This window comes from Amborella trichopoda, chromosome 1 (assembly GCF_054954075.1).
Source record: "Amborella trichopoda isolate Santa Cruz 75 chromosome 1, AtrichopodaSantaCruz75HAP2 v2.0, whole genome shotgun sequence".
Lineage (NCBI taxonomy): Eukaryota > Viridiplantae > Streptophyta > Magnoliopsida > Amborellales > Amborellaceae > Amborella > Amborella trichopoda.
Genome location: NC_142336.1, coordinates 58,048,720 through 58,076,377, shown reverse-complemented (window position 1 = coordinate 58,076,377; position 27,658 = coordinate 58,048,720). Strand labels below are relative to the sequence as shown.

The window sequence follows — 27,658 nt, the reverse complement described above, 5'->3', positions numbered from 1 at the left end:
ACAGGCATTAACCATACCAACTCACTCTGACTAATTTTATGGAATAAATATTGCCTTGGGGAAGATGATCCTCTATGTCAAACTTCCTTTGAAATAGCAAGGAAATGTGAGGACGGCCTCCTTTTCTCTATAGTCTCAGCCAATAGAGAGAGAAGAATATTCCATTGGGGTTCCCCTGCTTTACGAGAATGGATCAAAGCAAACTGGAGACAGAGGCTTGAAACAAGTGAAATTTGCTGCTCTTGCTGGAGTGTAGTGTTCATTTCTCCCTCAGACAAAACCCAAGTTAGGAGTACATTTAGGACCAATTTTGAGATGTAACCTCTTAAATCTTGCGATCAACTTAAAAAACAAACAAATATATAAATAAATCAAATCACGTTATCCATGTGCTGGATAGTTCTTGAAAAAGGATGGAGTTCCAAGATTGAACAAGGCATCCGATCTTTGGATGAAAATATCTGGGTGTAAAAAAATGACTTAGTCATTATTTGGTGGATCCAAACCTTTCAGAAAAGGAAAAAAAGAAAGAAAAACCCTCCCTGATCCCGTGGGAGCAAGGGATGCTTGTTTACATTAAAACTAGTGGGTTTTTAATACGAAAAACACGTGAGGAGGAGTTTGCCTATCGAGATCAGAATCTTTTATTGGGGTTGAGAGAACATGGGAGAAAAAGCCTAGACAAAATGTCAAAACCTCCGCAAAGGACAGCCAGTTGCACATGTTCTTTGTGGCTTGTCCCTCTCAATTTTCCCCATCAACTTCCCCCCCTTCTAGTTTTAAATGTCTAGTCTAAATCAGAATTTGGGCATTCATAAGGTAGGAGGTACTATAAGTAATTTTATATAAAACTACCTCCAGCCGTTAGATATTGAATCAGGCGGTAATAGGTCGTTTACGGTTGGCAATCGGCATAGGTCCCCGAACAGAGTCTAGGTCTGGGCCTGGGCCCGTCTTTTAGATCCAACTGGTCGGGTCCGGGTCAAACGCTCAGACTCAAACCAGGTCGGGTCTGGTTTCGGGATTGACATGGACCCTATCAGGTCAGGTCCAGGTTTAGGTTTGGGACCCAATATAAAATATATAAATTATGTAATGCATAAATTAAATTTTCATTTGTTTTAATTTCTAGAATCAGGTACGAGTTGGAACAGTATCCAAGTCAATTGGACCTGACTGGGGTCCATGTAAAGCCTGGTCGACCCAAACTCGTCCCAACCCGTTGCCAACCCAATGTCATTTTCTCTTTACAAAGCTCAAAAATAATTTTTTGTACTTTGAATACAGCCAATGACATTATTCTAAAACACTCATGAATACTTGTCATATACTTCCAACCGCTCGATTTTACATCTAATAGCAGGGGAAGGCAAAAATCATTGACTTTTCTCAAAACAGGATACCGTCACGATCCATTGCTAGGATCAGTGGACGGCATAAGAAAAACCTCCGGATAGTATTGGCAGATGTCTTCTAAACTTCAGCTTATTTGCAGACATCCATATGGGTGATGGAGGTCAAAGATTTGAACTCTAGAAGTTTATCACAAAAAGTCCAAACAACAATACTCTCACAGTGTGTGTGTGTGTGTGCGCGCATTGGACATTGCCTTGCAAATGATAAAAGAACGGCTATTGCATCTTACCAAGTAGATACCATCCAGAAGGAGCACCATGAAGAAATTCAATACATTCACCAACCCACATAATCAAACTAAATCACAAAAAACAAATAGTAGCCACAAGTGCAAGAAACTGCCAAATATTACACATCAAAATCTCACTATGAACACTCTCGTTTCACTTAAAGTAAAACAACACACCCAAACCTTATTGTTTTGAATAATAAAGAAATAATAAGGCAGAGCATGCCAGCGGACACTAAACCAAGAGAAGGGCTAGCCGATTTGCGTGGACCGCAAGCCGATATGAGTGTGGTCCATTTGATTTCTACAAATGAAAACACAAAATGTTTCCAAAAAGGCATGGTGCCCACTGACAAAACAGTACTTTACCACCCAAAGTAAATCAACGGTACTCATCCTCAAGGTTACGGAAACCGGCGGTGAGATCATCATACAGCTTGCTGAACTTCTTCACCAGTGCCTCCTCTCCCTCAGCAGGATCCTCAAATTTTTGTGACCTGCATTTTGTTCCAAAATTACAACAGTCTCTTTCTCCATACATGTGGCCGTGTAAGCCAGAATTTGGATACGAAAATGTTTAAGAATCGTTCAGATGCTTAAAATAGCTAAATATAGAAAATAGGGTTGTCAGAAATTTTCAATTTAAGAATTTTACAACATATTTTCTTACTTCATAGAAAAAGATCAAAAAGAACGCCAGCCATTTATAGAGGGCAAAAATTTACATAAGGTTAACACCTTATATTGTAGAATTAAGTTACATTTCAAAAATCCATCGGAAAAGGTTATTTTGATGTTGGAAAACTATCTAATTGATCATCTTGACATCGAGACATATGAACATAGCAATAAATAAGAAAAGATTTCAAGTCCCAAAAGTAGTACATCTCGCGACATCTGGACAATCCATTTCAAGATTTTGATTTGTTTATAATCTGCTTGATTTGAACCACTTTAGCATTTGAAAATTAGAGATGAAAATAGATTCTCAGGCCATTCTAGAAATGTTCGACACAAAAATGCATCTTATGACAAAATTTGGAAGTGCACCTTACTTAAATTGTTTAAGATTGCAACCTTAAACACCCTTTATATGGATAGAAGAAATCCCACAACTCTACTAGTTGAGAGTGGTCATTTGTTAAAGGAACGCTAATAATCCAATGAGCAGTAAATTTGAATTTAACAGTAAAACAGCCCTAGTTGTTTAATGCGTTTTTTTATGACAGAACTCGTGATACTACAGAACGTGATTACACATGAAAACACCTTGTGTGTCTAATAAGCCTAGATGGCCTTCCTTGAGCCTTTTTTCTTTTTTGAGCTTTGATGAAGAAGAATGACAATGTTTTTCAAGATATAAAGAGCAGCTTTTTGAGATAACTCCTATAGTAGTCATATTATCAATACCCAGGACTTTTAAACAATTATTTGGAAGGGGAGTATCAGTACACAGCTTCTGTATGGTATATGGTAAAAAATTGCTGGATCCTCGCTCATTCTCAACAACAGAGTGGGGACTAATGGTACTTTATGGAGGGAGTTCACCCTTAATCTCCACTGTTCATTGTTGAGACTTGATGGTGGATACCGCCATGTCCCATAAACGAGCTATGTTAATATATATACTTCCTCCTTTATGGTATACTCATCATCAACTAAGCCAAAAGAATATATACTCCTGCAGGAGCATATTGCCCATTGACTTCCTCAGGTAAAGCCCTAGATGTACATCATGAAAGATCTCTCTCCTACTCCTCCACTTCACTTACACTCAGCAAAGGTATATTATTAGGAACCCTGAGTTTTGGCACTTAATCTCCTCAACCAAGCTACCAACCGGAATAATGAACTTAAAAAATAAATAATATAATAAAACAAAATCATACACACTATATGTGCCTGAAAACATAACATTCCAAAATTGAAAAGACACTATCCAATTTTTGGACAATCAGATCGGTGTTTGGAAACTCAAAGTCCAACTTTTTTTCTTTTTAAAACATCTGGTTATTCTGAAGTGGATCCCCAAATTTCAGATGGAAAAAGTCCTCCTAAGTAGCTCGTTTGCTCGAGGGAGTCAGTGCATGGTGTGCTCCTAGGGAAGCACACTATAAGTGGTCTAAACTGGGTTGCTATCAGACCAAATGTGGAATCCTAAGTTCCCCAATTTCCTATCAGGAAAGTCTAGAAATTTTTCTTAAGCAAGACAAAGCAATGTATATTACTTACACTAATCGATAGAAGAGGTCACCCAAACGTTGTTTGACTATGCCATATGTGATCTTCTGGCCATCAGGACCAGCTCCTCTCTCCACAGCCTGCAAAAGAGTACTATTGTGAGTGTTCATTATCACGAAGAACGAATGAAAAAGCAAATGGAATAGGAACATTCCACTCTCTCTCTCTCTCTCTCTCTCTCTCTCTCTCTCTCTCTCTCTTTGTGCTTGCATGTGTATGTCCACGTTTTTTTTTTCCGAAACCTATTCCAAGCATGTGGCAAGAGAAGGGCAAAAACTTTTTAACTACAAATTATAAGGCAACTAGAAATAAGAATTACAACTAGGACAAATCAGCAGATAGAATTACCTGATTGGCTAATGTGTTAAAATGGACAATATTCCGCATCATCCAAACAGACTTGTAGAACGGACAGTACCTGTCATATCTGCATAAAACAAACAAAAGAAATTAGGGTGCCCAGTGCATTATTCTTTTAGTATACAATATATATGTAATAAACTAACATACAAAGACCACAATCTTCATAACATTTTATCTCATCTATTTTAAGTGAACGCTCCTAGTTCATCTTCCAATAGGTTGAACTTCCTAGTTCATTTTCCAACAGGTCACAATCAAGACATGCGCAGGACCCAGTGAAAATAAAACATGATATACCAGACAGATCTTGCTACAACCGATGTTTCAGCTTAAACTTACGGTGTGAAAGCGTTTTGGGCAAGATAATCTTCCCTTAGAAGCTTTGCAGTCTCCAGTGTAATCTTATCAGTCTCTGCTAAGGCATCTTTACCAACAAGCTGAAACATTGAGCAGAAGTTTCAAATGGTTGTAGCGTCAAGAACCTCATAACCGATAGAATCTCGTAATCACGAAAAGACAGTTAATAGATGTAGAGGATCACTGAGAAATACAAATGAAAGCAGATGCTGAAACAAAGCCAGAAGAAAAATACCACTTAAAGCTAGAAAAAGTAAGTACCTGAACAATCTCATTCAGATCATCTTCTCTCTGGAGCACCTCACGGGCTTTGGTCCTAATAGATATAAAATCCCGGTCAAACCGCTCATAGAAAGACTCCAAAGCCTGCAGCATGAATAACATGACAATTAAAAAAATCTTGAAATCCAAAATAATTTAAAATAAGATAAAATTAAGACCAATAATAGTTATAAAATTTATGCACAACTTCAGATGCCTAGGCTACCGTGAAGTGGGAGTCTTGTCTCAGTGAACATGGGACACAATGTAAACAGCACGTATCCCCAACTTCCATACTCAATCAGTATGGCATGGCATTAGTACTATTGGGAACAACATATGAATGGTTTAACTTCATGTCAAAAAGATAATGGGATTTCTTAATAAGGTTGTTTCCTTGGTTGGTAACTATATTTCTTAATACATTCAGAGCTACATCCCCATTCCCCAATTTTTTAAAAAATATCAGGTTACAGCAGTGTTCGCAAAATCGAACCGGAACGGTTAACTAGACATGGGCCTACAAGCGATTTAACCGGCCTAACCGGTAAACCGGCCGATTCAACCGCTCTAACCGGGCAAGTCCGGAACGATTAAAAAAATGTTAAAAAATAAAAAAGAAAAAAAAATCTACTAAAATATGAAAAACATATAAAGAAAGTGATTAAAACAAAACACACTCAAATGAAGTTGTAAATTAATGAAAAAATAGATTTTAACGAGTCAATTTGTGCCAAGGGGTATTTTAAAAAATTTCTGAAAAGTTAGGAAAATATAAAAGTGAGTATCAATGATCAAAATATTTTTTAATGTTTACCATAATGTAAAGAATATTAAAATAGTTTTAAAAAAATCGACTTGACCAACTATTTTTTTTTAAAGAAAATGATCTTTCTTTTTTTATCTTTTTTTTTTAAAGAAAATGATCTTTTTTTCAAGAAAATGATATTTTTTTCTTAAAAAAAATGAAGAAAAAATTATATTATATATAATATAAACCCTTATTTTTATCAAATGGTGATCAAGTAATAAATGGCATATGGTTTTTTAACCAATTCATGGTTTTTTAAAAGAAAAAAAGCATATGGTTTTTGAACCAATTAATTCATGGGTTTTTAATTGCTGGCTAATTCATGGGTTTTTAAAATACTGTTGGTGGGATTTGAACCCCGAATAATATAAACACCACTCGTCAAAGCTAACCAATACACCATTCCAACATATTTGATATGAATGTGAAGTATTATTCTATTTAAAGTTTAAAATACTGGGTGACCACCAAAACCGGCCAAAACCGGAACCGGTCGCTGGCCGGTTCCGATCTAACCGGCCGGTTAGCGGTTAGATCGGCCGGTTTTGCGAACACTGGGTTACAGAACAATTACAAACTTGAACAGAGCCCTAGAAAATAAGTAGGACTTTTCCCTTTTTCAAGAACTGTACTAAATATCATTTTCAGTACTTAAAAAATACAGAACCCTCAGCACATAAATGAAAGTTAGAACACACCTTGGTGTACTTCGAGTATGAAATCAGCCAGTTCACAGAAGGAAAATGTTTTCTCTGAGCAAGTTTCTTGTCTAGACCCCAGAAAACCTGTGCATTCGCATGTACAAATTTAAATGGTGCTTACTACGAAAATCATGCGTTTTATTCACAAACTACATAAAAGACCCAGCAAGGAATTTGGCTAACCTGAACAATACCAAGAGTCGCAGAAGTAACAGGGTCTGAGAAGTCTCCTCCAGGAGGCGAAACAGCACCGACAATGGTCACACTACCAGTACGATCTGGTCGACCGAGACATTTCACCTTACCAGCACGCTCATAAAATGAAGCCAAACGTGCTGCAAGGTAAGCTGGGTACCCACTGTCAGCAGGCATTTCAGCCTAAAAAGAAACAGAAAACATAATTAAAATTTAGAAAGGGAGAACACAATTTCCAAATGAAATTAAATCCTGCATCAGGGTCTGCTACATCATGTGTTATGATTGTTATATGGATCGCACAAGGAGGAATATCAATCACTCAATTTGGAAGGATCCTGATTCACTTGAACCTAGAGGATAAATTGAATAATGAACAGTATAACACCCCTTCCTTTTTATTCTATAAATCTAAAACTGCTGGGAATTATCAGAAAAAAATTGAAACAAATAACCTTCAGTCTTGGAGGCCTAAAAAACGAACACACATGTGCATGCACACCAGCACACACACACATGTATATTCCAAGCAGAAAAGGAAAGGAAAAGAATAAGAAATTGAACTTGAGCTAGAAATTGACTCCAAAAGAATGGCAGATGCACATTACTGTCCTTGATGATGACGCAGATTGTGAGAATATAATGAATCAATTCTATCAATAAAGGATTATGTATGAAAGAGATAATCACCAGACGGCCAGATATTTCACGCAAGGCTTCTGCCCAACGAGAGGTTGAATCTGCCATCATACTAACATTATATCCCATGTCTCTGAAGTATTCTGCTATGGTGATACCTGAAAAATAACAGAGAATTTTTATGTTTAAATAGAAAAAAGATCTAGAAGCTTAAGAGGAAAAGGTAAAATAACGCAGACAGGAGAAAACTCAAATTTCCATCTCATGTACAAGTCCAGAAAAAGAAAGTCATGTCTGGCCCATGAGGAGAGCATTGCCATTACTTCCACAGTATACATCTACTTGGATAGTATCCAATCTTCTACATTAAAAGATGCACACATCCAGTACATTCACACTGAATTATTTCTCCTTAAGAGTACTGAGCAATCACAAAGTGACATTCATTAATGATCAGCGAAAGGCCATACTATTTGAATTGGTCGATAATATCTAACCCCAACAATTGCAACAATGTAACAAAAAAGGAAATGATTGAATACCCAAAGATTTGGATATAAAGCCCTCATAACTGAGTACAAGGATGACAAGGAGACTTCAGATAAAATATCATTACACATGGCTTGTGTAGGGAAAGAACAAGTCTCAAACAAAATACCAAAATGTTGAAACAAATCGCTTGGCACTGCTAGAAAGAGGCACTAGACAATAGTTCTGAATAAAACTAACTTCAAAAACATATAAAAAAATATAAAATAAAATAATTTCCAAAAGAAATCCCTCACAACATCCTCAATTATATTCCAATGCTCACCATGGAGAAAATATGTGCTGCATCAACTTTTATCCAGTCAACATGACTAGAAATTCTTGAGATAATTCATTATCATGAGAGTCTATCCCTAATAAAGGCAACCAAACATATACATTTTTTATAGCCACAAAGCAGCATTCTGCTTGAAATAAGAATGTTACTTCACATTTTTTTTGCGTAGATCAGTGGGGAATACAGGCCCCAACCCGTTTTTTTATTTAGAAATAATTAGCGGCTTTCGAATGCGTCAGTGGGAAAGAAAACCTAGACTATTTTTAAGCTTCTAGATATATAGAAATATAGGAAAAGTCTTAAAAATGCCTATAGGTGAAGTGCTACAGTGTTTTGCCCCCTTCACGGACATGCTATGTCCGTGACTGTTTTGCCTAAAAACCGCCACTGACCTACAGGAGCTGTGGCGGTCTCCCCATATTTTTTGCTTCAAATTTGCGTGAAAAAAATCCCATCATGGACTTGCTATGTCCGTGACAGACCGCCATGGACATGCTAAGTCTGTGACGGTCTTTAATCCACGCCATCCAAAAAATCGGACGGCACCAAGCCTATGGGCGAAAACTCTGTTCATTTTTGCCAATAGGAATTTTTTAGTCTCTTCTATTTGTGTGTGTGTGTGTGTGTATATATATATATATATAGTTTAGATGGCCTACCAGTGTAGATGGATGCCTCTCTAGCTGCGACAGGCATATTTGAAGTGTTAGCCACAAGTGTTGTACGCTTCATGACAGATTCTTCCCTCCCATCAGGTAATGTCATTGTCAATTGGGGAAAATCCATAAGCACCTGAATGATTTTATAATCATGTCAATCCACGATTCAAATTTTCAAATCAGAGAAATATAAGCATATTAAATGACAAAAAGATAAGCACGGTAAAATACATACTTCTGCCATCTCATTTCCTCGTTCCCCACAACCAACATAGACCACAGTGTCTGAATTAGAGTACTGCAAACAAAGATATCATAATCAACAACTTCAGAATCTTTCAGCATTCAGATATTTATAGATCAAACATAAGAGACCACTCTTACCTTTGAAAGCGCTTGACTAATGACTGTTTTGCCACAGCCAAATGCACCTGGAATAGCACAGGTTCCCCCAAGGACCGAGGGGAAAAGAGCATCAAGTACACGCTGCAGCCAATAAAGGAAAAAAACATATGAATATTGCAATGAAAATTTTGAACAAACAAAAAAAATAGCAGATAGGGTGCCATAAATCAATATTTCTTATGTGTGTCTGTAGGGTAAGCCAGCTATCACCTGTCCAGTCAAGAGGGGTGTATCAGCAGGAAGCTTGGCAGCAACAGGTCTTGGCGTACGAACAGGCCAAGTCTATAGCAGTATTAACAACAAATCAGTGACAAATAAACATTCCATTCCATATGACCAAACATACCTTCAAACACCAATTAGAGCAAGTACGCAATTTACCTGGAGCATAGTGAATTCCTTCTTTACACCTTGAAACTCCAGTTCCAACACGATATCCTATCAACAGAGAACAAAGGTGTTAGCTTTTCCCAGAGGAGGGTAAAACGTATTTAACAAGAGTCCTTTACAGAGAATACCAGTAGAATAAACCCTTATACATGAAAAGATTAAGTCATTTGTCATGGTGCCCAAACAGCTTGTATAACAAGTAAATCATCATACAACCTTGAGTGAGTATTGACCAGCTGGAGCAACATAAGATATCTTGCCCATTGCACCAGGGGGAAGAGCAACATGGTGCTGCATCAAACTGTTTTCAAAGACGGTCTGCAAAGAAGTAAAGAAACAATAAGGTCATGCCCAGAATGGAAATGAAGACAACATGAGAAGAGCAAATGTTACAAACTTACAGCATATAAATCACCACCAGTAAGAAGATCCCCAACAGCTGCAACAAGTATAAAGATCACCAATCAATGGCCAAGGAGCAGGCACTAGCAAAACAACCATCTGGATAGTAACTACTTTTCCAATTGCACAAATACCAAAGCATGTCACTTGCATATATTAGAGTTAAATTCTTCAACTTTTAGTAAAATATACCAAAATTCTTGGGCTGGAACTCCCACAAGACATCCTTGTCAAGGGCTGGAACGGACACACCACGGGGTATATAGACATCACCAGATATTTTGGCAATAGTTTTAAGAGGCCTCTGCAGTCAAATAGAGAAACGAACATCAAAACAAAGTAAATAATTAAACCACCACTTGTATGCAATGAATTGAGTCATTAAGCAATGCATATATATAGAACAAAAGAGTTGCACAAAGATCTCGATCATACTAGTAATCTATAAGAGGAGTACAGGATGCGGTTTATGCTTTAACAGAGACAGCAATTGCAAGTAGATAGAGAACTATACTACAAGACTACATTCAAACGGTAACTGAGCTGAAATATCTAATCATGGAAATTGAAAATGGGTAACAACTAAGATCATCATAAAACCTGAATTCCATCAAAGATGTTCCCCAGGATGCCAGGTCCTAGCTCCACAGAGAGAGGCTGCAAGAGGAACACATTTTCTCATTAACATAAATTAAAAGACCAGTAAAATTTCCTCCATTTCTCAGAGCAACAATTTCCACTCAAGCATTAAGACAGAATGTGGAGAATTTGACCCTATACCTTGCGTGTACGCAGGACAGGATCATTCACCATTAACCCCGCAGTTTCCTCGTAGACTGCAAAAATAGAAGCAGCAAAACCATATCAAGGATACTGACCATGGATATCAAGGATACAAATCAAAAAGAAAAAAGCAAACCATAACAAGGATAGTTAAGGGTATAAAACATATAACAGCTAATCTCAACAAGATGAAAGCATCCACTCCAGTTACAGCACTTGGAGGGAAAGGGGAAGTGAAGAAAAAGAAAATCAAAATGACCAACTAAGCAAAGTAAGAAGCCTATCAGAAATGATTTCATCCTCTAGATAAATAACAAGAAAGATAGGCCTGTGAATCAAACAAAAGGAAAATGCAGCTCATGGGTAAGTTGGAAACCAATCAAGCACCTTGAATTGTAGCAGAGTTTCCTTCAAGTCGAATGATTTCCCCTATGAGCTTGTCGTGACCCACACGAACAAGCTCATACATAGCAGCTCCGGCCATTCCATCAGCGACCACAACAGGACCTGACACCTGTAAAATAATGCACCTGTTAGTGCTAAAGAAGGAGAAAGATCATCTATCATTATGTAATAACAAGTAACTTGGGATTGAAAGGCAAGGATCATTTCAAGTATAGTATTCTTTCAATTAAAGTTCAAAAAAAAAAAGGTTAAGTCTAAAATAGAATGCATAATGATCTTCCCACTTGCCTTTCATCAATGGGTTGTTTCCCAATCCAAGTTCGTACTAAACCCTTGATATCATTGGCATTTAAATCTCATTTTAAAAAATAAAATTCAGATTTTCAACTTTGGAAATTTCAAACTATAAAAACTTTGTCAAGAAAATCCCAATAGAAATCAGTTTACAGATAGTTACGAGAAATAACATGTGTTTAAAGGGAAAAAATAAACTCGGTCTGGAGCAATAACATGTGCAACCAAATGAACTTAGTTTAGAGAAATAACATCTCAAAAAAAAAGTAATTCAGGTTTGAAGAATAACATGTGTCTAAGGGGAAGCAAATGGATTTACTTCAAAATCCTTTCGTTGCGAAATCATAACTTATAAATAAAGTTTATTTAAAAGGAATTAGAAAAAAGAACATAAACTATTAAAACACGGGGGCATTCTCACAAACTTAAATCCAAAGACCCAATTGCATGAGACACATTAATTACATAACTAAAATACAGTACCACCACTGTGGAATGGATGATTAAGTTTCTAAAATACATGTTTGGATGAAACAATCAAAACCATCCACCCATGCACTACCCATAGATGAAAGGAACAACTTAGCAGATGCATCATACCCAAAATCAACAAAATGAAAATAAGAAAAAAAAAAAAAAAAAACATTTGTTCATTTTACCCAATTTAATCAATAAACACTAGCAAAATGCAGGAAAGATCAAAAAAAAAAAACAGAAGCAAAAAACAAAAACAGATTTACAGAATCATCAGTGTCAATTTGACAAATAAAGAACACAAAAAAAATGTAACCAGTGGTATACTAAAAGCTTCATACTTTAAATTTTAAACCATAAAATAGATCAATAATACAGTAAAAATTAATCCCAAACTATCAAAAAAATTAAATATAAAACAAAAAGTCCTGAACTGAAAAACATGACCCTGCACCTCAAAAAAACAAAAATTACAATAGTAATGATAATGATAAAAATAAAAAAAATAAAAAAAATAAAAAAATATATATCTTGACGAGCTCTTTCACTTGCAAAAATTAAATCAGTGGAACAGCAGGAATGGGCACCGATCTACCTCAAGTAGTGCAAGTACACCAAATTCTCCCAAATTTTAATCTCCAAAAATGCAAATTCACCGCAAAATTTTGAATAATAACACAAAAACCAGAAAACACAAGAAATAAACATCTTAAAAAATACAAAATCATACCTTGCGAACATATCCATATTCGCTCTCCCGCTCTGAGTCCTCGAAGGTGGTCATTCGGTCTCCATATGCAGAAGGCATTGTGAAAAATTGCTTAAAAACCAGAAAATTGAGGCTTAAATAACGAGAAAAAAAAACCCCAAAAAATGGGATTTAATGGAGGGAAATGAGTAGATATCAAAGCCCCAATATGAGAAAAATCCAATCAAAATTAGGTTAGATCAGAGAGAGAAAGAAAATCTGTAGAGAGAGAGAATGTGGGGGAGAAGAGGGCGAAAGAGGGCTCGAAGTGCCCTTATGTAGTCGAGGGTGAAACCAGGTTATTACTGCCTACTTATGTTCTCATTTATTACCGTTTTGGACTTTGCATATACGGTTTCTATGCGGCCAGCAAAATGCGTGCTTCGCAATAAATATATTTTTTAAATATACTTTAATCCTAACTTTTAGGGAATATGTAATCTTTTACTATGGTGAAAAATAAAAACTAGAAATAATAATTGAATTAAGAAATACTTAGACAGTTAGTTAAGCCTGTTTTTAAATGGACCACCTATTTGAGTCCATCCTTAATAATGATGTTTTTATACCTTTGGACCGTTTTTTATAGAAATACGGTGTAGCCAGTAAAACATTTTTCTTATTATTTATTTATTTTCCATTTTCAGTTTTTTTGAGAAAATACACCCTTGCGTTTTTCAGTAACGACACACAAGTTTTCCCTCTTATAAATTGTTTGCTGGAAAAATGCCTCATTCCATATTATTCTAAAAAAAGATTAAATGTGGTCCCTTTTCTAATATCCATCTTAAAAAAGAAGTTTGGATTTAATTTACAAATTTGTAATAAATTTCATAAAAATAACAGGTTTTAAAATTTAAAATAACTTATTTTAAATAACTAAAACAAAAGGTCCATAAGCAATTTTTAAAACGATATATTTTAATTTTTTTATTCATGATTGTGGTGGCGCTAGACATTATTCATTTATAAAACTTTAGATCCAAAATCCGAGTTTTTGAAATGAATAATTGAATAAGTGCAACACCAAACAACTCTTTATCTTTTTCCATTTTATTGGAGACGACACATATGTCCTAGACTTTGTGAGCAACTACGGATTGAGTGGTACGAGATCAATTATCTTTGTTACGAGGATATTACAATTATTCATAGTCATTAGTTGTTAAATTAGATGGCTTGGGGTGTGACATAGAGTTTGAACTTCAAAAACAAAAAGTTTTAAAACCAAACAATTGCTTTTCTTCTTCAAAAATATAAATTTTTTGTTGGGGTTTGAAAAACAATGTAAAACTTGTGATATTTGAAGTTTTAATATTGATGTTAAAAAGTTCAAAATAGATATTTGTAAGCTCAAAATTAACTTTTTTTCATAATAATGATTGTGGTAGGCCTGATATATTTTTATATTTTTGGAGATCACGTGTCTCCTCGAGTAAACGCACATGACTCCCATGATAAAATAATTAAAAATATAGATAGAAAATTATATCGGTTGGTTACAAATAAATTTATCGAATTTCTCTCTTACAAAACTTGTAAAAATAGATATTTAATAAGAAATTTTTACCACTTAACATAACATCGCAGTATCGCATTTTTTGTTGCAGGTTCATTGTGCTCACGGCTTTTGCTCAAATGTCAAAAATGATCTTAGTCTCTCTCTTAACATAGCAACACTAGTGCAGGGGTGACAATGGGCCTGGTGGTCGGGCCCAAAATGTGGTGCAAGGATAAAATGTGGTGCAAGGGAAGGGCTCAGCCGGGTTGTTCCCGGCCAAAACGAGCCAGCCTGGCCCTTTCATTTATCTTTTTTTTTTTTTTTTTCCCTTTGGGTCGGCTTGGCCTTGAGAGGACCAAGGCCTGTTTGGTCGGGTTGGGCCAATCCCTTGGGGATCAGAATCAAGCTAGGGCCAAGGCTGGCCCTAGCCCGCCCTATACTAGTGCCCACTGTTTGAACCCTAGCTAGTGATTCAAAAATCACCAATTTGATGTGGAACCGGCCGAGTCATATTGGAATTATGAAGTGGAATATTCAAGATAAGACTCCGCAAAATCATTGTGGTTCTATTGGTTTAATTTCCTTAGTAAATTGTCGCTAAGTACAATTTAGAATTGTTAGACTGACCGGCAGAGTCAGTATTAGATACGTACTGGGTAGAGGCCCATTCCAATTTTCTAAATACTAAAAAATATCTAAATATAAAAACTCTTGACCTCCCTCACTCAAAGCTAGGTGTATCCGACTCAATAGAAGTTTATGAGACATTTTTGCATGCCTGAACTTGCTCAATCTATTAATGAAAGAGAGAGAGGTGACTATGTCTATCTATTAATGAAAGAGAGAGAGGTGACTATGTCTAAGATACTTGATAACTGACTAAAGCGAAAAGATCACGTCAGGTCACGGGCTGATAGCTGTAATGTCAGTCAATGGTCCATATTGAATCTGGACCGATCTGACGGTCACGATATCATTTTATGTTTGAATTTCTTTTCTTTTTTTTTACAAATCCAAATTACTTGAAATTTGAAGCTTTTATTTTTAAAAAATAAAAGAATATAAAAAATATAAAAAAGTAATAATTTACAAAATATAAATTGATAAAAATACCTTCGAAACATTTGGAGGGTATTTTGATCAATTTATATTTATGAATAATGTTTTTTTATATTTTTATTAGGTGCTCCTTGATGAGAAGAACGAATGCCTAAAAGTTCAAATGATTTGGAATCGTAGAAAAAAAATGAAAATTCAAATACGAAATGAGATTGTAACCGTTAGATCAGCCCACATTAAATCTGGGTCATTGGCTGACACTGTAGCAATCAGCTTGTAGGCTGACAGAATCCACTCCCCCTACTAAAATATGCTCTTTTAGTATTTTAATTTATATTATATGAATGATTTCTCGTCCAATGCTGGCAACATGCATGCAATCAATTATTAATAATAGCCTAGAAGAGATTGTTGTTTGATTTTTAACAAGGCTACTTATCTTTTTTTTTTTTAAAAAAAACTTTATTTTTTTAAGGGTGTGATTTCTAATTATGAAAACTTAAAAGCCCAAAAAATGGTTCCAATTGAGCAAAACAAGTATATACTCGAAAAAAAAATTAAAATTGATGGTCTACTTTTTTTGAAAAAAAAAACAAAGCTTTATTTTTTTTAAGGGCATGATTTCTAATTATGAAAACTTAAAAGCCCACTAAATGGTGCCAATCGAGCAAAAGAAGTAAATGCCTGAAAAAAAATTAAAATTGATAGTCAAGATAATATATTGTAACATGCACTATTTCCGATACTTGAAATCCTTTTTTTTTTTTTTTCATGTTTGTACATCTCTAGGTCGAGATGATCAATATGAAGTTTTTTCGACATTGAAGCAACATTTTCTAACAAAATTTTGAGGTATGCCTTAGTTTGATTGTTTAGGGCCTCAATCTTACATAAACTTTTTCTTTTTTCTTAATATAAGACTTATAGTGAATTAGAAGAAAAAAAAAAAAGATTCAATAAAAATTTTTTTTGAAAAGTGAGTGAGAGAGAATGTATATATGTCTAAGATGGCACAAGAGAATAGATTAAGAAGTAAGATGCATTTGAGGGAAGCAAAGAGACAAAATTTGGAGGGAGATAGTGAGCCAAAAAAAAAAAGTGAAGAGAGAATGAGAAGGACAAAATTTGAAGAGGAAGAGAGAGACATGTATTTGAGAGAGAGACTAAAATAAAGAGAGAGAGATATTGGGATTAAAGTAGAATAGCATTAGGATAAAAAGAAAGAGACTGGGAGAAGAAAGTAACGTCTTTAGTGTTAACGGTTGTAGAGAGAGAGGGCCCGGTGCAATGCATTGGGCAAGAAGGCTCAAATAGAAAGGTCTCCATAATCAGGACTGCATTCATGGTATGCCTCCAAACAAAGCTGAAGCCTCAAAATTTTCAATCTAAGTACAAGCCTTTTTGTGTTGTATCCCTGAAGGAAATAGTTTATATAAGCCTTAAACAATCAAACCAAGGTGAACATCAAAAATTCACAGGAAAAAGTTGTTTCGCTGCTGTAAACCCCTCAAATCCAATCATCTCGACCTTGAGATATATGGACGTAGAAAAAAATGGACTTGAAATTTTGTAAATATTACATCTTGTGATGCATTATCTAGATCGTCAATTTTTAAGATTTTCAAGTGTTCATAGATATGCTTGATGTACACTATTTTTTAAGCTTCAAATTTTATAATTAGAGATAAAAATAAATTTGCAGGCATCATAATGATTTTTAGTGTTGAAACGACATCTTTGACACGGTTTGAATGTGTGCCTTGCTTTGATTGTCTATGGCTTCAACCTCATACAAACCACATGCATCTCTGAATGCACCTATCAATGTCATCACAAAGTTTGAGAATTTTTTTCTTAAACTTGGAGTTTAGTCAATAACATGCTTATAACTACTCAATTTGAAATCTAAAAGACAAGAGTGATTATGAATTACGATTTTTTTTGGACCGTTTATTATGAATTATTCAAAGGTCATCAGGTCCACTGTCCACACAATGGAGCTCCAAATTCCTAGATTTGAGGCAGAAATTAATTTATAGAGATTTGGGATGTGCTTCGGGTCTTAAAATCCTTGAAAACATGCATGAATTTGTAACGGACTCATAAAAACTTATGTAATTATTTAATGCATGTATTATACAAAAAAAGGTATAAATCAATATTCAAAATTGTCTCAATCTTACAAAACATGCCAAAATCAAATTTCAACTTTCAACTTTAAGACCCCGTTTGAAGCGAACCATTGATTTATAAATGAATCCATTCATTCCAAGTAAATCGATGCATGAACCTACATATTTATGAATACGTACAAGAAAACTCAATACATGGGCACTTTTGGAATATATGAAAATACTTAAGTGAAAGTATTTTCACACGAAAGAACTCTGCCATGTAATTAAGTGTGAGAATTTCTTCGCACCAGGTGGCTCCCAATTGGCGTGAAAAAAGGCGATGGGACCATAGTTAGCAAGTCGGGGACTATCAATAAATCGGCTCACCATAAAATCGGAAACAAATCGTTTTTATTTTAAAAAATTGGATAAAAAATACTTCATACAAAGAAATCACTAATGTATCGGATTAGGCTCAAAAAATTGGATAAATTTATAATATTAGAAATTTTGAAATTCTAAAAAAATAAAATTTATGTCAAAGCCATCAATTATTAATTCATCTATAAAAACTTTACTAGATTAATATAATTAAGTCAATTAATTTAGATGTCTCGCAACTCTCATCCAATATTAAATATATCATTATTTAGTATATATAAAAAAAAGTACCATATAAATCTACCCATTAAATACTTTAAGAAACATCACACCTACTTACTACATACAAAAACAAATATATTATATAAATTTATTCATTAAAGTACTTTAAATATGGTATGGTGACAAGTATACTATAAATTTATTTATTAAATACTTAAACATAACTCCTACTTAGCTGGTACCAAAAAATAAATATATGATTTTGTTTTCTCATTATAATTATTTAACTATGATATGGTCACTCCATAACTATGGTTAAAGTTTTATAAAATTCTTTAGTTGAAAAGAAGTTCGTAAAAATTTGGGTTTTACATGTGTTTACTGTGTAGAGAGAGAAGGAAGAACGATAAAAGAAGGAAGAAGATTAGAAAAAAAGAGAGAAGAGAGAAGAAAACATGGCTCGACTCATATCCATTGGGGTTTATGGAGAGAAGACGGAAGAAGAAAATGGTTTTCACAAACCCTAATGGAATGGGCCCTAACTGATTTTTAGAGAGAGAAGGAAGAACCCTCATAGAAGAGGCGCTAACTGATTTTTAGAGAGAAAAAAGGAAGATATGATGCTGATTTAGGAAAATTGCTTGCTCTTGGAAGTTTATAGTTTACACAATCAAAAACAAAATATTGATTACTTGGTCCTGTAGTCACACTCTCTGCTTCATCAGTGGAAAAATTATGCTTTGAGCTTGAACAGTATTTTCATAAAAACAATTATCACAACAATATGCCTGTATACGATTTCTTTACACAATGATTTTGCTTTACAAGATGATTTGCTATAAACAATATTTCATTTACACAATGATTTTCCAGAAAGACAACTGAAATTTGCATCTATTCGATTAAGTTTTAAAAAAAGTTCATATCGTAAATCTGCAACTCTGGCTTTGAAGAACACAGTGAGGATAAAAGTTTATATTTCAGTTTTTTTTTTTAAGTACTTTTTTTTTTTTAAAGCATGAAAGTAGCAATGGATGCAATAGACAAAACAGGAAAAAAAATATTTTTCAAAAAAAAATATGAGTAAAAAAGGATACGATTTTTTTTCCCTAATTTAAATCGTATTATGAAAAAACCCGTTTTAAACGGGTTTATGAAAATCACACAATTTTTTGCTTACCATTTAAAAAAGTCGCCATTTAAAACTGTTTCCATAAAAACACATAATTTTTTAAAAAATCACCAATTAAATGGCAATTTCTTAACTATGGTTGAGATCCATTGGTGTGAAAAAACTTTCGCACCTAATCACATGAGGGAGTTATTTCACGTGAAATACATTTACGAAGGTGGCATTCGTTTTATCAGAAAGCTCTTTCATAGGCCATGGGAAGGTTTGCTCCTGAAGATAGCTTTCTATCACCTACGAAAGCCCTTTCATAGATAGAGAGGTAGGTAGCAGCTTTCTCACAAAAATGTACTGCACACTGAAAACGCTAGGAATTGTCTTTGCCGACCACTTCAGTATCTAATAATTACCCTACTGAAACAAACATGAGAAAGCGATAATCTAAAGGGAAAGAACTTTCTCAAATAGTTATTTCGCGCCAAACAAACATTCCGTATCATCTATCCAAATTTATTGAAGGGAAAAGTTTATATAAGGTTGCAACCTTAAAATGTAGAATCACTTATGCACCTCAAAAATCTATCGTAAATGTTGTTTTAATGTTGGAAAAACTTTTTAATCGATCATCCCGACATTGAGATGTATGAATATAAAAAAAAAAAAAAAAAAATTGAGTCCCGAAAATAGTACATCTTGCAACACATTATCTAGACCGTCCATTTTCAAGATTTTCATATATATTTATAGATATACTTGATTTTAACCATTTTTGAAATTTAAAATTTTGTAATTAGGTATGAAAGTAGATTTTAAGATAATACAAAGAATTTTTTAAGGTGCGCCTTGATTGGATTGTTTAAAGCTGCATCCTGTAGAAACCGCACCCATGAAGAGAAAAGTTTGTAGAAGGTTACAACATTAAAAAATGTAGAATCACATATGCACTTCAAAAATCTATCGAAAATGTTGAATCGTTGACATTAGTTTTGAAGGTACCCATCAACCATCTTTTAATATTTTCGGTCTCTTGGCCAAGTTGATGTGACATGAAGGTGCGTTTGATAACATGAAGGTGGTTCTCGGAAGATGGAACTTTAACTGCTACTATTCATATTGGGTGTTTGATAAAAAAAAAGGAAAGACAAGATACAAAGATAACTTCATTTTACTATTCATGTTCCACTTTTATTCTTATAAAAAGTTAGATGATAAACCACAGAACTTGAAAATGGAAGTTGTTATTTCTTCTTCCCCCGATAAAATATTCCGCCCTTTGCCTTAAGAACTTCACCCCTCTCTTGGCAACAGCCAGCCAGCCTCTGGCCTGCAACAGTCAACCTCTCTTTTTCCTTCCTCGCTTGCAACAACCAGCCTTTCTTCATCCTTCCTGCAACACCCAGCAGCAACTTTTTGATGGTGGAAGGTTTGCTAGTACATTGATGAGCTCCGGTTTCCGGTGAGATTACATTTCATTTGTAGAGAGAGAGAGAGTGATCACGTCATACATTGAAACTTGGAGCTTTCTATTCCATATTTTGGGCAAAATCATCTGAAAGCTTCAAGCTTTAGAGGTAGCGATTCACATGTACTTGCTTTATCTGACTTACCTATAGCTCTAATTTAGATGCATCATTTTATGGCTTTCTTCTTTTAATTGAATTGTTGGCCTTCATAAAATATCTAACCTCTGGTTTTTACTTGTCGTGCGTTACTACCATTTCGTTCTGTCTACTCTGGCAAATATTTTTCACTGAGAAATTTCCCAAATGCAATTGTGCATGATCTGTTTGAATTTTTTATTTTTTTCATTGCTGATAACTTCTGCGCTTCGAGAAAAAACCCTAGTTTGACAATTGATGGTGTTGATTCAATATAGTGGGAGGTGATAGGGTATCGTAGTAGTGATAGGAAATTTTATGTAATAAAATTGAATTTTTATGGCTTATGGGCATTATTGGAGCTACTGCTACTTATATGAAAAATAAAGAACTTGAAGCTTAGTCATCACCGTGAAGGGGAATTCTGACTTTTGTTTGTTTATTGATTCATCATTGATTATGTATTTACTGCAAAAGATGATTTATTAATTGATTTTGATATCTATATTCGCATTATTTTACACAAATTGGAAGGGGAGAAATTATTTACTTATATGAATTGGGGCAAATTATTTGGTTATAATTTAGAGCCATAATAATGAGGAGAAGGTGTTTTAATTTTTTTTTTAGCGGCAATGTGGCAAGGTTATCCATCATTATAATTCTTATTTTGAGCGAGAATTGACAAAAAAAAATGTTGTATTTTTGCATTCATTAACTAAATCTGCCATACGTTTTCAAGGGGCGGCCTATGTGTGCTAGTCATTAAAGTTGACCGTTTTAATGTATAAGATGAGATCTCTTCATTGATGCATTTTCATTAGTTTCTTCATTTTTATATGCTTTATTGTAATCATGTCCATTAGATTCTTAAAGGTATATTGGGAATGTCTTTAGATTATATATTTGATCATGGATGCTGACTTGCTAGCTAGCTGATATCTTATAAATTTTGGTCAACAACACTTTTGAGGCATGATTCCCATTATCGCAATCTTATAGCCGAAAATATTTAGTTTGAGTCAGTTATGCTCAATTTTAAGTTTCACATAAGAAAAATACCAAAGTTGAGATTATCATTTATTTATATCAATTTAGTTTGTCTGTTATGAGCACCATCTATTTGTATCAATTTAGTTTTTGTCCGTTATGAGCACTATCTATTTATATCAACGTAACATTCTATGAGGTTATCAAACATAGAAACCCAGAACTTTTTTAACGTTTCAGCAAATTATCAAACACAAAAACCCAGAACTTCTTATAGTAATTTCTTTCTTCCTAACAAAGAGGAACTTTTAATTTACAGTTCATGTTATCAAACAGGCCCTGAATATCCCTAGGTTCATTTTCAATTTTATTGATGAATTTTATTTATTTTTATAAAATGCTGACCTTATACTATTGAAATAAGGCACATCTCAAAAAACCATTGGAAAAGGTTGTTCTGATGCTAAAAAACTCTTAAATTGATGGGTATTTTAAGTTATGGAAATTGTAAATCTTATCACACATCATCTAGTACATCCATTTTCAAAATTTTTAATTGTTTGTAGATCTTCTCTATCTACGTCATTTTAAAACTTTAAATTTCATAACCAATGGTGACAAAAAAAATTCATGATATAACAAGGGTTTCCAGAACCAAAACTACATCTTTCATCATAGTTTTGAGGTGCGCTCACTTCAATAATATAAGTTTACACATTATACGAACCTCAGCATTTTATTATTGAATAAGAGAATATGCTCTCCATTTCTCACTATCATCAGCGTCATACCATTCTACTTCATTTTCCATTCTCTCTCTCTTTCTCTCTCTGTCTCATATCAGCATGGTAACATTCAACTGCATTTTACATTAGAGGGGGAAGAAAAATTGGGATTGGGTAATGCATAGCCGGACCTAAGTTTAAAAAATAAATAAATAAATAAATAATAGCAGGACCTCATCAAGCAGTGCCATAAAAAGTATGCATAAAGTGCATAGTATAAAACGTATTCATGAACTAGTTAATTTAAAAGAGAGATTGCATATTTTGAGACCATTTATCACTATTACAAGGAGGTCACACTCAATCCTAACCATTAAAAGTTAAATTGGATGGTTTTGAGTGTGTCACAAAGTTTCAAAAAATATTTTTTGAACTTTGAGAATAATCAATGATATTATTTCAACAACGTAATTGAAATACGATGGACAAGTGTTATTGTGACCTCCTTGTATCATTCACGCAATTTGAATTACAACAGACAAATATAATTATGACCTCCTTGTACCATAAATAAAAAGCCTTTTTATATTTTTTTCTTAAAAAAGAAGGCCTATTAAAGAATCCATAGAACGTCGAAACTGGCCCCTACCAAATACTTATTGGATACAGTAGACGTTCTTCTCGCTCGCCTCGAGTAAGAATGGGTCCCCTTTGGGTCACTTGATAAAATTTTCTCATGCATCCTAAGTCATCAATAAATCATTGCACTTTGCTTCCATATTATAGATTTTCTTTATTGATGAAAAAAGAAAATGTGAGTCACAATTGGATTGGTAAGAAAATAGAATCATGGATCACCAACAGAGATTTGATTGATGATGATGAAAGAATTTTTTGTTCAGTTTTCCCCTAACGAAAAAAAAAAATGATTCATTAAATTCTATAGAGTCTAACCCGTAGTGATTATTTACCAAAAAAATGAAAGAAAACACTCTTCTCGTTGAATGATTAAACATGGCCAGTTAACTTGGTTCCATATCTCGGCAAGGGCGGCCCTAGATCACGAGAAGAGGGGTCGTGGATTCAAATTTGCATTGATTCTTGATTCAAATTTGCATTGATTCTTATTCATTAAGAACCACTTATTTGTAAATGGGGTCATCTCCCTCACTCAGCAAATAGTTTTAAGGATTCTACCGTGAACAATTTGCAATTTTTTATGATACCTTTTGATGAGGTGCTCAAGTGAAACTCAAATTAAAAAGTAAATCATCTCATGTTACTTGGATATTTTGACCTCTTTAATGATCTTGTAAGGGGCTTTGGGCTCTTAGATATTTTCTCTTTTAAAGATCAGATCCAATTGATTCGACCAACAATTGGACTAGTTTTAATTGTATTAGACCTTGTTTATTTGGTGGCTAGCATGGTTTTTTTTTTCTGGTTAAGTAAAAAAGTGGTAATGGGATTTGGGTCCCTACCCTTTGATGAGAAAATGGAGTCATATATCTCACCATGGGACTCAACAATACTACTACCAAGACCCTAGGCCATTATCAAAAAGTGGTAAGTCAGTAGGGATTTGAGCTCCTACCCTTTGATGAGAATGGACTGAGAGATCTCACCATGGGGCTATAGCCAATTTGATTTTGATTACATTGGATTGCATGACATTTTAGCAAAATAGAGACTCATTCCCTTTGGCAGAAAACCTATTTAGGAGAGTTTTCTTGATATGTATTAGAATCTTGATCGAGTATCTGAAGATAAAGGCTTTTATTTGTCAATCCAAATATTGAACAGCCTATGTTAAATCTTAATACACTATTGTTGCAAATGGACCCGGAGGTTTGTCTTGGCTGAGGCTACATCCCCAAAATTTTACGTCAAAAACTTCGTCCTAAATAGGATTTTAGCCGAGGGTTGAGTGTACTATATGCTCTTGTGGGAGCATATAATTTATTTGGTATTTTTAATTATAGGTTAAATCCACTGGTGGCAATAGAAAAGGAAATTAAGGTGAATTTTAGCATCCCTATACATCTCAAGGTTAAGGTGATCAATTAGAGGTCCGAGTATCATAAAAACAATCTTTTTATGAGTTTTTTAAGTGCACTTCCTTTTATAGTGTAGAATTGACACCTTACCTAAAATGTTTTTTAACCAACCACGTTATATAGACTCTCTTCTACATTCCCATGAATGGAATTATAAACATGTTATTAGAGAGAGAGAGAGAGAGATCATGTTTGTGTCTTGGCATTTAATTAATAAAAGGAGAGATCACGCTTGAGTTGTGGCATTTAGTCCAAGCACATATTCCACCTAACTGGTATGATATTTTCCGAAGTGTGAACTTCGTCCCTTTTCACTAGTATACATATTACAAGAGAGCTAAGAATAAACGATTTTGCAATATTATGGCTTCTTATATGGGAAAGGTTAAGTTGTATAACCCCCCCTCCCCCCAATCCAGCAGTCTAATTTAGATCAAATAAGATATTTATCGTTTCATTTAGATTTGACGTTTCTGAATATTTTATTTTTAGCTTTTATTCTATGAATTTTATTAAAAATATATATAAATATATTTTCAATAGATAAAATAACCAAAATACAATCGAAACTTTAAAAGGTATTTTGGTTATTTTATTTTATCGAGAATATTTTTTTATATTTTTTCTGGTGTGAGTTTAAGAGAGAAGTGGACGCTTGTAGAAAAAATTAAAAATAAAACAATGTAGAAGCATGACATTATAATTGGTCAGCCGTTCATTCACATCTCAGGATAATCACCATACATTAAGGAAAATATAGAAAGGTTGCACTTCTTATATATAAACAATCGTTGTCAATACTTAGATGGTATTATCCATGAACCTTCCTAAAATGATGCATAGAAAAATGTTAATATTTAAGTGGGACATGAAAGGGACTCGGCGGTTAGTAAATGGTAGTGTGCGACCGAGGGAGTCACACGCAAGAACACGTGATGCTTGCTGTGTCTTGCTTATGCAGGTGTGTGTTAGAGAGAGACAAGTGCCTAGATTTCGTCCACTAAATATATAAAGCGAAATGTACCATGCTCTTGCAGGAGTAACACTGTGAGCTTACTCCCTCAGTCAGAAGACTAACTTGAGAAGATTTTTTTTTATCTGAAATTTAGGAATCATGTAAAAATAATTAAATAGTTATATTCAAAAGAAAGATTTAGAAATTTGAGTTTTTTAACACTTAGATCTTGCCCTTCAAAAATTGGACAGTCTCTATTCCATCTTGGGAAATTATATGTTCAAGTCCACAATTTGAGTTATGTCTGAGGGAGTAATCGACAGTGTGCTCCCCCGGGGAATGGGGAGATGAACAGGCCATATCAGGTCCACTAAAAATAACCCTGACTGGGGCTCAACCCACAAAGTCATAGCCCTAATCTGTCAAAAACTAATGGTGCAAGACTAGGCTACCCTCTGGAATTGGCATGCTTATTATCCACATTGAGCATGAAAAGGAAATGGGTGGAGGGGTTCTCTAAGGTGGTCACTGTAAATAATCACAGTAAAGCACGTCTCTAAACTTTGTTGGAAGATACAATTTCGGTATAAAAAATCTTACAATGACTTGAAAATCTATTTTGATTCCTAATTATAGAATTTAATATTCAAAAAATAGAGTGAATACCGAATCTTAAAAATGAACGGTCCAAATAGTATATTACAACATACATTAATTTTTGAAACTTAAAATCCTCATTTCATATCTATACATCTTTAGGTTGAGATGATCAATTAGTAGGCCTTCCAACATCAAAACAATCTTTTTCCTTCTTTTTGTTTTTGGTGGTATTTGAGGTGAAATTTACTTCTATAGTATAATATAAGTTGTTTATTATGAACTTTTTCCAAAGACAAATGACCTTCAACCTTCAAAAAGAGAAAGTATACAATATATATTATAAGTGCAGTATGCCTAAGGATGCATCCGTAGGTGTAGAGGTAAGGTGCACCTTCAAATTTTATCATGGTATATAATTTTGATGTAAAATGTTTTTATGATTATCTTAAAATCTATTTTTATATCTAATTATCAATTTTTAAATTTCAAAAATGACTAAAATCAAGTAAATCTATAAATATATGAAAATCTTGAAAATGGACGGTGTAGATAATATGTTGTAAAATGCACTATTTCTGATACTTAAAATCTTTTTATTTTTCATGCCCATACATCTCAATGTCGAGATGATCAATCAAAAGGTTTTTTAACATTAAAACTACCTTTTCTGATGGAATTCTGAGGTGCATCCGTAAATCTACATTATAAGATTGCATCTTTATATAAACTTTTTCCTTAGAATAATGATATTAATGTTTTTTTTTTAAAGATCTTGGGTTGGGCACCTAAATGCCTAGATCTAACAATCCAAGAAATTAGATAGCCTGTATAATAGTCCTATGATATAATTTTTATTAGGCAGATTGGGGGTTCTTATTGAAGGTATTTTTTAAAAAAATATCTCGAGTGTCTGAATACCTAGATCTGACAGTCCGAGTAAAGTGGACTGTCACTGTATAATCCTAGGGCATGATTTTTATTAGGCAGATCTAAGGGCAAATTTGAGTTCTTCTAATTCTTTAGTAAGAAGATAGGTTAATTGCTAGATTGAGTTCGTCGCATCCCCAAAATTTGGGGATCTAAAAATACTCTTGGCCACGGAGGAAACAAATATACAAATTACTCCTAAGGGACCATATACTATTTGCATTTCTTATGTTTTATCTTTCGGGCACATTGTACTTTTTCAATTTTGAAATGTAGGAGGTTAAGAATGACGGCCTCGTTTATTTTAATTTTTTGACATAGAGTACTTACTTTTTATTCCATGATAAAGCATAAAGATACATAGCTCAAAACAAGTTAGAAGCAACAACTAAAGAACCCATGTCTTAGCCAAATCATTTGAAATGACATATACATGATTAAAGCTAACCACCATGGAAAAAATTAACTCCATCAGCTGTAACCACAGATCTAAGTGGGAGTTACAAATTTGTGAATACTAATCGATAACATTCATCGAATCTCCTTCAATGATTAAAATATCCCCGTACCTCCTTCCCTTCATACAAACAAGCCTCGCAACACAACACCCAATTTAGCATGACTGGAGGGGACAGCTCCACACGGTCAAGCATAGCAAAAGACGATCAAACCCTTAGAACCTCTACAGACCCCTCCCACTCCTGCATTCCATGAGTTGCCATAAGAAGAACTATCTTTAAACATCGCCCAAGAAGAGGCTGCCATCTGAATTTTGCTCTTACTTTTAACGCCCTGTAAGAT

The 27,658-nt window shown here is 34.2% G+C and overlaps 1 protein-coding gene across 1 annotated transcript; it reads right to left on the bottom strand.

Annotated features, from left to right (window-relative positions):
- Positions 1–1,674: 1,674 nt before the first annotated feature.
- On the bottom strand, positions 1,675–12,883 carry VHA-A (vacuolar ATP synthase subunit A). The gene is made up of 20 exons (XM_006850850.4): positions 12,582–12,883; positions 11,066–11,192; positions 10,676–10,731; positions 10,496–10,552; positions 10,088–10,199; positions 9,895–9,932; positions 9,710–9,811; positions 9,485–9,541; positions 9,314–9,385; positions 9,083–9,184; positions 8,934–8,996; positions 8,699–8,831; positions 7,265–7,371; positions 6,563–6,757; positions 6,377–6,463; positions 4,868–4,972; positions 4,589–4,686; positions 4,235–4,313; positions 3,878–3,966; positions 1,675–2,142 (listed from the first exon to the last, which is right to left on the bottom strand). The coding sequence occupies exons 1-20, from the start codon at positions 12,657–12,659 to the stop codon at positions 2,028–2,030; spliced, it is 1,872 nt and encodes a 623-aa protein (XP_006850913.1). The 5' UTR covers positions 12,660–12,883; the 3' UTR covers positions 1,675–2,027.
- Between the last annotated feature and the right edge of the window lie 14,775 nt (positions 12,884–27,658).